Source organism: Barbus barbus (assembly GCF_936440315.1).
Source record: "Barbus barbus genome assembly, chromosome: 24".
Classification (NCBI taxonomy): domain Eukaryota; kingdom Metazoa; phylum Chordata; class Actinopteri; order Cypriniformes; family Cyprinidae; genus Barbus; species Barbus barbus.
The window spans coordinates 28,338,152-28,350,245 of record NC_136752.1 but is presented as its reverse complement, the minus strand read 5'-3'; the positions used below and the strand labels follow the sequence as shown (position 1 = coordinate 28,350,245).

The window sequence follows — 12,094 nt, the reverse complement described above, 5'->3', positions numbered from 1 at the left end:
AGGAAGATTTTGATGAAATGAACAAACCACGAGAAGTAATTGACTGTGGCTCGGGGAGTAATGTTGAGGTCGTGACCTCTGAAGTTTGGAAGCCATGGTATAATTTCTTTTTTTTCCCTAAATTTTTTTTTCTTGCAACAAATTTACATCTCAGTTACGACTTTTTTTTTTAAATCTGATGCTGGGTTTTTGCTTTTGTCATGGAATAAAAAATAAAAAAGGAAATTGACTTTTCTGATCAGAATTGCGAATTTAAGTAATTATGAGTTTGTCTTGCAATTCTGACTTTATTGTTGTTGCAAGTTTACATTTTTTTACAAGTTTATAATTTCTCAACTCTGGCTTTTTTCTCAGAATTGCGAGTTTATATGTCATTAAATGAATTTATATCTTTTTTTTTCTCACATTTGCGAGGTTATATCTCACGACTTGTCTTAGAATTGCAAAATTTATAGCTCACCATTTTGAGTTTATCTCACAATTTTGATTTTGTATCTTGTAATTGTTTATTGTCTTGCAATTCTGACTTTTTTCTCACAATTATATATCTCACAATAGCAACTTTTCTTAGAATTGTGAATTTATATCTCGCAATTTAGATTTTGTATCTCGTAATTGAGTTTATATCTCACAATTCTGACTTTATATCTTACAATTTGACTTTTTGTCTCACAATTGCGAGTTTATCTCATAATGACTTTTTTTATAGCTGCAAATTTATATCTCGCAACTGAGTTTATATCTTGCAATTCCAAGTTTATATTGTAAAATGAATGTTTTTCTCAGGAGTGTGAGTTTATATCTTGCCAGTAAATTTATATCACATTTCGTGCTTGTCTTGCAATTCTGACTTCGCTATTGAGTTTATATCTAATATTAACGAATTTTCTTAGAATTGTGAATTTATATCTTACAATTTTTTTTTTGCTTTGCAATTGCGAGTTTATATCTTGCAAAAAAAAAAGTCACAAATGTGAGAGAAACTCAGAATTGCAAGGCAAAACAGTCCAAATTTTGAGATAAAAAGACAATTATCTTTTAAAAAATGTATCTTGTGGCAGTAACAAGCTTCCATATTAAGGTGTTTTGGTGGGTGCATGGCTTATAGTTATGTCTGTTTGAATCCTAATCTAAAATATGGAGCTTTCTTGGCTTTATTTGTGTGGTATAAAAAGGCTGACGTATTTCTCTGGCTGCTGCCGCTCTCGAAACAAGGTGCATGATGAAGCGTGACATTAGCTTTTAGGGCAAAATGGATGAGTATTTAAAGAGTTAAGAGCGTTTTGGGGTGTTAGTCAAACACTTGGCATCCTGCAGCACGTCTCAGAGCTGCTGCTGAGGTCTGGAGATGCTTCAGGCTGTGTCTAGTTGTTCGTGCTGAGGTTGGCGTGAGCATAATGAGTGTTTGGAGGTTAATGCTGATTATGCATTTGCTTGTCTAGACAGTCAGCTTTGGATAACATTGTGCATCACTCTGAATATACACGGCGAACAGGGAACCTTCTCACAATTATTTATTTTTAATTATTCATTAATTATACAAAGTTCATGGAATGTTTTTGAATGTTGCTACTTGTTTCAGAATGTTAAGAGAACATTCAAAAGTAACATTAAATAAAATGGAATGTTACCTTAATGTTCACATAACCAGGAAAAATAACCATTTTCATAACTGGTTGTGACATTACTTTTATGGCAGTTATTAAACATTTTCACTTCAGTTCTCTTAACTGTAATGTCAAAAATAAATAAATATTGACTTAAGTTTTTCTCCAAGATTTCTCATTTTCATTTTTTTTTAAGTGAGGCCCATGTCAAGTGCTTCACTACATTAGGCAAATTTGTTAGATGATTGCAATAAATGCATTTTATACGAAGTTTGCTGCCAAATTATGTTTTGTTTCTGGTCATATTGATGTCAATCCAACAGTTTTGTTATTGCCAGTTTAACTTTCATAAGAACTTCATTGAGAGGATGTTTTCCCCACGTTTCCTGTCGTCTCGTGCAGGTGCTGCGGTCAGATTCATCAGTATGATGCACTGAAGTTTGACCTGATTTTCAGATGTGTGAAACGTCTCTCAAACGTGATGTTCCCATGCTCAGAGTTTTGAAATAATCATATGTTAATAATGCAATGTATTGTTATAAAGATAATTGTCGTTCTTATGCAATGGTGCCCTTCTGCTATTTACACAGTCAATCATATTAATGTAATAAATATATATATTTTTGACAAATATTTGGATTGCATGACCTGCCCCAGATATGCATTACACAAAGGAAATCCTCAGTTGGTTCTGAGGTGATGCTCTCATTCACAGTGATTTGCATGTGTTTGAAGTGAATTCACGTGCTTGTGTGCAATGCAAAACACATGTGAAAGGTTATTTAGTGTTAGATGTGGTGCAGAAATGATTTTAAGTACATGCATCCTCACATTATTGATGTCATCTGTCACAATGATATTTTAAACTAAATATTTTTTTTTTATTTCATGTCAAAACACAAAACCTGAATCATATTTGATGAAATATAAGTGAAGATAGCCTTGCATATCCCAAATATTCACAAGTTTTGCCTTTATTTTATATCTCTTTTTCAGCCTGACGTTCCTCGTTCTTCATTTTTTTGTTCTGTCTTCTGTGCATTTGCATAGTGTGATGGTGTTAATTATGGTTTATTTTAATCATTGGTGAGGCTGTTTCACACATTCAGTATAGGCTCATGATCAGCAGCGAGTGACGCACGGCACGTCTCTGTTACCATGACAACAACAAACTTTACGGAGAGACTGAAAGTGAGTAGCTAACGTCTTGAATCTATTTTACTAGCTAATGTGTTTTCACACAAATTCATTATTTAAAACTTTTAATATGCTGAGTCTTTTTAACGGAAATACACGATTACGTCCGTCAAGAAAAGTTATTGGCGTCCTGTAGCAGTAATGTGTTATTTATTGTTCCTGCTTCTTGTTTTGTGCCAGTTTTAGCTGCATGTCTCGGAGTCGGTCTTCACGGAGAACCGGGAGCATGAGGCCGGTGAACGCCGCTGCTGACGGGCGGAGGATGCGCAGCATCATCGCGGAGGATCCCGAGTGGTCGCTGGAGCTGGTTCCTCTGCTAACGACACTCTGTCTACAACATATTATAAAACATTTTAGAGGTAAACAATGTCATTTAAGTATATCATATACTTTATTCATTCATAACCACCATAGTTGGCTCATTCTTCAATTGGGGTGGCAAATGAGAGGCAGAATTAGTAAAAATGCTTGTTTGTTTGTTTTCTAATAAAATATATTGCTATGCATTTAAAATTAGTTTAAATGCTATATCCATTCAAATTAAAGCTTAAGAACATTTTGATTTTTAAATAATTTCAAACACTGGTGACAGCCACTTATGTGTATATCATTTTGAAGTAACACCACAGACTTTATATATCGCAAGTTACTGTAGGCTCTGTGGTGTTACCAGAAAAGACAGTAACACCACGGACTTTATACCGCAAGTTACTGTAGGCTCTGTGGTGTTACCAGAAAAGACAGTGACTCCACAGACTTTATACCGCAAGTTACTGTAGACTCTGTGGTGTTACCAGAAAAGACAGTGACTCCACAGACTTTATACCGCAAGTTACTGTAGGCTCTGTGGTGTTACCAGAAAAGACAGTGACTCCACAGACTTTATACCGCAAGTTACTGTAGGCTCTGTGGTGTTACCAGAAAAGACAGTGACTCCACAGACTTTATACCGCAAGTTACTGTAGACTCTGTGGTGTTACCAGAAAAGACAGTGACTCCACAGACTTTATACCGCAAGTTACTGTAGGCTCTGTGGTGTTACCAGAAAAGACAGTGACTCCACAGACTTTATACCGCAAGTTACTGTAGGCTCTGTGGTGTTACCAGAAAAGACAGTAACACCACAGACTTTATACCGCAAATTACTGTAGGCTCTGTGGTGTTACCAGAAAAGACAGTAACTCTACAGACTTTATATCACAAGTTACTGTAGGCTCTGTGGTGTTACCAGAAAAGACAGTAACACCACAGACTTTATACCGCAAGTTACTGTAGGCTCCGTGGTGTTACCAGAAAAGACAGTGACTCCACAGACTTTATACCGCAAGTTACTGTAGGCTCTGTGGTGTTACCAGAAAAGACAGTGACTCCACAGACTTTATACCGCAAGTTACTGTAGGCTCTGTGGTGTTACCAGAAAAGACAGTGACTCCACAGACTTTATACCGCAAGTTACTGTAGGCTCTGTGGTGTTACCAGAAAAGACAGTAACACCACAGACTTTATATCGCAAGTTACTGTAGGCTCTGTGGTGTTACCAGAAAAGACAGTAACACCACAGACTTTATATCGCAAGTTACTTTAGGCTCTGTGGTGTTACCAGAAAAGACAGTAACACCACAGACTTTATATCGCAAGTTACTGTAGGCTCTGTGGTGTTACCAGAAAAGACAGTAACTCCACAGACTTTATACCGCAAGTTACTGTAGGCTCTGTGGTGTTACCAGAAAAGACAGTAACTCCACAGACTTTATATCGCAAGTTACTGTAGACTCTGTGGTGTTACCAGAAAAGACAGTAACACCACAGACTTTATACCGCAAGTTACTGTAGGCTCTGTGGTGTTACCAGAAAAGACAGTAACACCACAGACAAATCAGCCTAAATTCAGACTTTTCTTAAATGGAGGCTGCCATCATCATGATTTCAAGATCAGGGGACATTTTGGAAATATCAATAAGTATGTATTTATCGAAATTTTTATTAAAATATGTCAGATCTGCAAGTTATCATCATAACAGCACAGACACTAATAAAATGCGACACATGAAATTGTCAGAAATTTAGCTAACTTTAAGAAAATGAATAAGAAAGAAAGTACTCCCCATGCACCCCTCAGATCAACCAGCACCTGCAGTGACCTTTACACACAGGAAGTAGTCCAAATAGAATTCTCCCTTTTCTTAAAGGGGTGACATCTATTGTTGTAACACCACAGACATGAATTTGGGGGACGCAACTTTTTTCTTAAATATAACAAAATGTGTATTTTTTAAACAACTTTAATAAAATTGTACATGTTAAATAAAATCTAATTCACAATTTAAAGGTACAATATGTAAGATTTTCATAATAAAATATCCAAAAACTTCTTGCACAGTGTTATATATTTTATGCTCTTGGGTATTTATGTTATTCCAAAAGACTTGTCCCTGGTTAAACTAAATCCATTACGTCTGTCGCGAATAAAATGCAAATGAAATTTGAAAAAGTGTTGACCGCAGCATTAAATTTAGACCTGCTCAATGTTGCGCCATGATTTTTTAAAATGCATTTTTACATTGTTGCGCATTATAACCAATCACTCATACAAAAATAAAAACCCCTGTCTCCACAAAAAATACTCCCTGTTTCCACACACCACTTTTAATTCATATTAATAGTCTACTGCCCCAGGGTGTCTCTCAAACAGTTTCAAGAGGATCTGATGTTGCATTACACAATAAAAGCCCTCCAAATATCATATTCTACCTGTTCTGCCTGTGATTTTGGATAGCTCTAAAAAGGAAACTCCCAGTTTCCACAGACCAGTTTCAATTCAGATTAATAGTCCATTACCCCAGGGTGTCACTCAGCCAGTTTCAAGACGATCTGTTGTTTCATTACAAAACTCATGCATGACCAGTTTTGTCTTTAAATTCAGATAGCTCTAAAAAGGAAACTCCCTGTTTCCACAGACCAATTTCAATTCAGATTAATAGTCCACTACCCAAAGGTGTCACTCAACCAGTTTCAATGTTGCATTATAAAATAAAAGCCCTCCAAATCTCATATGCTACCTGTTCTGCCTGTGATTTTTGATAGCTCTAAAAAGGAAAGTCCCTGTTTCCACAGGCCAGTTTCAATCCAGATTAATAGTCCATTACCCCAGGGTGTCACTCAGCCAGTTTCAAGACGATCTGTTGTTTCATTACAAAACTCATGCATGACCAGTTTTGTCTTTAAATTCAGATAGCTCTAAAAAGGAAACTCCCTGTTTCCACAGACCAATTTCAATTCAGATTAATAGTCCACTACCCAAAGGTGTCACTCAACCAGTTTCAATGTTGCATTATAAAATAAAAGCCCTCCAAATCTCATATGCTACCTGTTCTGCCTGTGATTTTTGATAGCTCTAAAAAGGAAACTCCCTGTTTTCACAGACCAGTTTCAATCCAGATTAATAGTCCATTACCCCAGGGTGTCACTCAGCCAGTTTCAAGACGATCTGTTGTTTCATTACAAAACTCATGCATGACCAGTTTTGTCTTTAAATTCAGATAGCTCTAAAAAGGAAACTCCCTGTTTCCACAGACCAATTTCAATTCAGATTAATAGTCCACTACCCAAAGGTGTCACTCAACCAGTTTCAATGTTGCATTATAAAATAAAAGCCCTCCAAATCTCATATGCTACCTGTTCTGCCTGTGATTTTTGATAGCTCTAAAAAGGAAAGTCCCTGTTTCCACAGGCCAGTTTCAATCCAGATTAATAGTCCACTACCCCAGTGTGTCACTCAACCAGTTTCAAGACGATCTGATGTTGCATTACAAAATAAAAGCCCTGATCATCTAGATCGTCTTGAAACTGGTTGAGTGACAGCTCATTTTGAGAAAATGGCTTTAAAAGATTTATGATTTACATGTATTTTGGATGTTTTCTTTCCACTGGTCTGAAACACATTATGAAAAGCCAAATAGCATAAAATGTAAAAATTGACCAGGGCATGAAAAAACCCCAATGTGTCTTGCTTTAATTAAAAGATGTTCGTTTGCATTAAAGCCTGTGCTATACTATTTTGCAGAGAAACCCATTCTGGATGAACTTAAGCCCAACTACAAAACATATGTCCTCCAGCGACTACCAACGTCTCTTCCCTTGACGGTCACTGCAAACCTCATCAGCGATGAGAGCTACTGGAAACGCTGCTATGAAGGTCGCTGGGCTGTCAGTGACGTCTCCACATACGGCAACAGCTGGAAACGCATGTTCTTCGAGCGTTACCTAGAGAACATCCTTGAATTCTTCATCCCGGATGCAACCGACACCAAGACGGTCCTGGATGCAGTGGCTCTGTGTCGAAAATACGTAAAGCGTCTCAAAGTCTCTCAGCTGCTGCCACCCATCAAAGAGTCACACAGGTTTGAAGAGGACGACCGTTCGGATTGTGCCAGCGATGCGGGCAGCGAAGGACCCTCCATGGATCACTTTGATTTCTGCATTCTGCTCGACAAACTGCCACACCTGGAAGAGCTCGACGTGGTGTATGGAGTGAAAGGATGCGGCATGAACTTTGAGTGGAATTTGTTTGAGTTCACCTTCAGAGACTGCGAATCCCTGGCAAAAGCCCTACATTCCTGCAAGACTTTACAGGTTCAGTTACTGTTATTATTAGTAGTGGAAGTATTCAGTATTTTCAGTGTTCAGAAACATTTAATAAATATACAATTACATTATGTCTGCTTTGTCTTAATTTAATTGTTTTAAATGATTTTATTTCAATTCAGTATTTGAATTGTTTTAATTTATTTCATTAGGTTGTTAAATTCCCACTTTTTGCACCAGGTCTTCAGGATCCATCGCAGTAAGGTGGACGATGAGAAGTGCTGTCTGCTCGTGAGCCAACTGCTGGATCACCCGTCCCTACAGGAGCTCAACCTTTCACATAATCACATCGGTGACCGTGGAGCCCGAGCCATCGGAAAACTCCTGAACCACAGTCAGCTGAAGAGGCTGGTCGTCTGCAACAACCAGATCAGAGGTCCAGGAGCTCAGGCACTGGCTCATGCTGTGTCCAAAAACACCACCCTGGTGTCCCTCAACCTGAGGCTCAACCGCATCGGCGATGAAGGGGGTCAAGCTCTGGCTCAGGCTCTGGCGAAGAACAAGACCTTGGTGAACCTTCATCTGGGGGGAAATAACATGAGTGAACCCACGGCCGTGGCACTGTCTCAGGCCCTGGTGGAGAACTGTACCCTCAAGAACCTAAACCTGTCCAACAACAGACTGGGAGTTGTGAGTAAACCTCAGGATATTATGTTTCAAACACATTTTCTTCTCCTTCTTTTTTTTTCTCAACTTGGTTTTGGTACATGTGTAAAGTTTCAACAACATTTCGACTGTTACAGTCTTGTTTAATACTGATACATAAAAAATGTATCAATATTAAACAAGAACAAGCAAAAATTAAAACAAGAAAACCTATGTAAGTCTATCTATCTATTTATTAATTTTTTTAGCAGATATGTTTCTCATTTTCAGATTTAACATCTTTCACCTGAGATGCAAAATCCCATAAGAAAGTGAGTCTTGTTTTCTGTAAAATAAAAGTAAAGTTTATGCTGAAATGAGAAAAATATTTGCAGATGGAATAGGAAAATTTATTTAATTTTAATTTTTGGCAAATATGTTTCTAATTTTTTATCGTAAACTTCAATTCATTTTGATATTTTTTTTTCAATTAAATTATATATTTTACCTGAGATGCAAAATAACAAAATATTAAGACTTCTTGTTTTCTGAAAAAAAATAGAAAAATATCTGCCGATGAGGTAGGAAAAAATAACCTTGATTTCTCTTTGTATTAATTTTATTTTTCTTATTTTTAGCATAAACTTCACATAAACAAGACTTACTTTTGTATTTTATTTTGCATCTCATGTAAAAGATCTTAAATCCTGTTTTCTGAAAAATTATCAAAATTAAGTGAAGTTTATGCTAAAAATGTCATTTTTTGCATCTCAAATAAATGTAGCTTGATTTAAGAATGTGTAGATATTTGTACTGGGTAATGACACAAAAATGCTAAGTAAAAAATAACTTTTTGCAGTGAATTATGATTTTTTTTAAAGACCTATAATTTTCACCTTTTGGATGTTAAAATCAGTGGAAATAAATAAATCGCATATAGTGACCAAACACTTTAGCAAATGCATTAATAACATTCTGGCAACCACCAACAACACCCTAACATCATATTGCAATTTGGCTTTATTTTTACTATTCCTGTTTAACATGTTTTCGATGATGAACAAAGGACTTTTTAAGGCATTTAATTGTGTGTAAAGAGATGAATATGAAATGATGGAGCCCTGTGGATCATGTTGAATTATTCATGGCTGCCGGATAGATGCGCGCTAACAGACATGTGGGATGGGGATTACCTCTCTCCTGGGGTGGATGGTCCAAATGGTTCCTGCATTTACCCGCTCCTCCCATTTCCGTTTCAAGGCAAATCACATTTCAAACAATCACCTCTCATTCAGGAAAGAGCTCTGACGCTCCTCACCAGAAACATTAGTCTGCACACTCAGAATGAAAGCGTCTCAGTGCAGCAAAGCTGCAAAATGTGATATGCTTTGTCATCGGAGTACTTCGACCTTGAGATGCATAAAGTGCAATGTCATTTACAGAAGTGAGATTCAGTGCGGACCATAAAATCTGACTCTACACTCTTAAAAATAAAGGTGCTTCACGATGCCATAGAGTAACCTTTTTGTTTAAAGAACCTTTAACATCTGAAGAACCTTTCTGTTTCACAAAAGCTTCTTTGTGTTGAAAGAAGGTTCTTCAGATTCTAAAAAGGTAAGAAAGAGATGGTTCTTTGTGGAAACAAAAGTGGTTCTTCTATGGCATCGCTGTGAAGAACCTTTTAAGCACCTTTATTTTTAAGAGTGTAAGCCACATACTGAATTATCTGATTCTATATAAAGATGGTATGAATTCATCAAAAACATCAGTGTCAACAGGAAACAAATTTGACTTTCTGTGTTTCTGCTTTTACTGTGAATTATTCATCAGCACATCTTTCATAATTAGTTTTTTTTCTGAAGTTGCTTTTTAATGTTAAAATATCTAGTCATTGTTTTAGGCTACTGTAGGTAATGAGTCATTTAATGCAACAAAGTTTAGCAATAATAACAAATAGTGTCAAAAAAAAAATAATTAATTCGGATACTTCTTTCAATGTCAGTAAATGGGATTTATTTTCACACATATACAATGTAAAAATTATATAATATTGCCGTTTACAGTCAGTAAGATTTTTTTGAAGGACATTAATATTTCTATTCAGCAAGGATGCATTAAATTGATCAAAAGTGACAGTAAAGACATTTATAATGTTGCAAAAGATTTCTATTTTAAATAAATGCTGTTCTTTTGAACTTATTTTGAATCAAAGAATAAAAAAGACAAATCAAAAAGACAAATAAAAGGAAAAACATCAAAGAAAAATTAAATGCATCACAGTTTCCACAACTGTTTTCAACGTTGATAATAATCAGAAATGTGTCTTGAGCAATAAATCAGTATATTAGAATGATTTCTGAAGATCATGTGACACTGAAGACTGGAGTAATGATGCTGAAAATTCTGCGCTGCATCACAGAAATAAATTACATTTTAAAACATATAGAAATAGAAAACAGTTATTTTAAATTTAAAAAATATTTCACAATTTTAATGTATTTTTGATCAAATAAATACAGCCTTGGTGAGCAGAAGAGACTTCTTACAAAAACATAAACAAATCTTACTGACCCCAAACCTTTAACAGTGCTGTAGGTCTTAATATATGGGCATAGTTCTCCACTCTTTTATATTTGTTGCGGTGAAATGTCCTTTTTTTTTTTTACTTTTACGTTCATGTACCACAGCTCACATTCATTCATAATCGATAAAATCAAGTCTCGCCCTCTAATTTATTTATTTAATATGATTTACTGGAAATATGTCACGTTACAGAAGTAAAGTGGGTGGCAAATGCCATTTCATGTTGACTTTGATTTAAAATAAGAAGCCTTGAATTAAATAAATGGACCCAAGGACTTCTTTAATGAACCCCACACACAGTTATTTCTCTGATTTGTGTGGAATACAGCACTTTGATCCAAATGAGACGTCACATCTCCTGTGTGTCTCCTGCAGGACGGCGGTAAGGTTCTGGAGGAAGGGATGTCCCACAACAGCAGTCTGGTGGAGTGTGACATTCGGCTGACCGATGTGGCTCAGGACAGTGAGTACTGCATCACTCAGGCTCTACGCGCCAATCAGAGCCAGGCTGCATGCAAAAATCAAGCACACATATGATCCCTGTGCCAAGATGTGATAGAATATCCTAACTGAAAATCTAAAAGGTGTACCAATTTAAATCCTAAATAAGAGGAAATTATTAAAAATGAATTTAAAAAAGTTTAAATGAGAAACAAACGTTTTGTTTTGTATTACAAATTAGAAATGTTATATTTGAATATGCAAATGATGCATTATCTAATTAAATACACACTAATTTGCATATGTTTATGTAAAACTGGAAATTTGGTGCACGTAAGTGCTGCTGAAGTGGAGAAATAAACTAATTTTGCAAAAAAGAAATGTATTTGAAATATACAAACTCAAATTTATTGTTGCATTTTTTAGTTTTATGGAAATCATGTTATGGAAGCAAAATAACACAAAAAAAGCACAAAAACAATGGTTTTACTTGTAGTGTCTTGCCTTAAACAATGAAATGAAATACTGACGATTTTCACTACATGTCAATAGAAATATACTATCATTCACAACCACACAAACAGATGAAAGAGCAGCATGTTTGGCTCAAATGTTGTGGGCTGTGTGTGACAGACTGATTGTGGGTTTGTTGGTGCTGATAGAGCGTTTGACTCCCACAGGGAGAATTAGCTCATAATTAGTGAGCGTTTATTAAGTGGCAAAGGTCACTGACAGTGAACGTGTTGAAGCTGGAGAATCAGAGCCAGCAGACCAGCTCAATCCATCACTGTTAGTTGTGTTTTGAAGACACTGTTCATTTCATTAAGCACGTATGCGTTAAAGTATCTCATTTTAATCTTATTTTACTTATGCAACAAGAAAAAAAGAGGTTTTATCCCAGAATGAATTATTTTATCCTTTAGAAATTGTTTGGATGGTGAAAAGTGGATGTTACACTATTGTTCAAACGTTTGGAGTCCGTAATTTATTTAATTTTTAATTACAATTATTATTCAGCAAGGATGCATAAAATGGAT

The 12,094-nt window shown here is 35.9% G+C and overlaps 1 protein-coding gene across 2 annotated transcripts; it reads left to right on the top strand.

Annotated features, from left to right (window-relative positions):
• Window positions 1–2,767: 2,767 nt before the first annotated feature.
• On the top strand, window positions 2,768–11,446 carry LOC306844119 (dynein regulatory complex subunit 5-like). 2 transcript variants are annotated; one of them, XM_079376039.1, is made up of 5 exons: window positions 2,768–2,798; window positions 2,985–3,163; window positions 6,868–7,436; window positions 7,629–8,078; window positions 10,992–11,427. In XM_079376039.1, the coding sequence occupies exons 2-5, from the start codon at window positions 2,995–2,997 to the stop codon at window positions 11,151–11,153; spliced, it is 1,350 nt and encodes a 449-aa protein (XP_079232165.1). In that variant the 5' UTR covers window positions 2,768–2,798; window positions 2,985–2,994; the 3' UTR covers window positions 11,154–11,427. The 2 variants fall into 2 exon arrangements, with proteins under 2 accessions (XP_079232165.1, XP_079232166.1); XM_079376040.1 differs by lacking the exon at window positions 2,768–2,798 and having other exon boundaries at window positions 2,801–3,163; window positions 10,992–11,446.
• The last annotated feature ends 648 nt before the right edge of the window (window positions 11,447–12,094 follow it).

Excerpts from the sequence above, each read along its gene's own strand:
- LOC306844119 (XM_079376040.1), top strand. The coding sequence starts at position 2,995 with ATGTCTCGGAGTCGGTCTTCACGGAGAACCGGGAGCATGAGGCCGGTG. Across the intron at positions 3,164-6,867 it reads TATTATAAAACATTTTAGAG|AGAAACCCATTCTGGATGAA; the intron begins GTAAACAATGTC and ends ACTATTTTGCAG. Across the intron at positions 8,079-10,991 it reads CCAACAACAGACTGGGAGTT|GACGGCGGTAAGGTTCTGGA; the intron begins GTGAGTAAACCT and ends TGTCTCCTGCAG.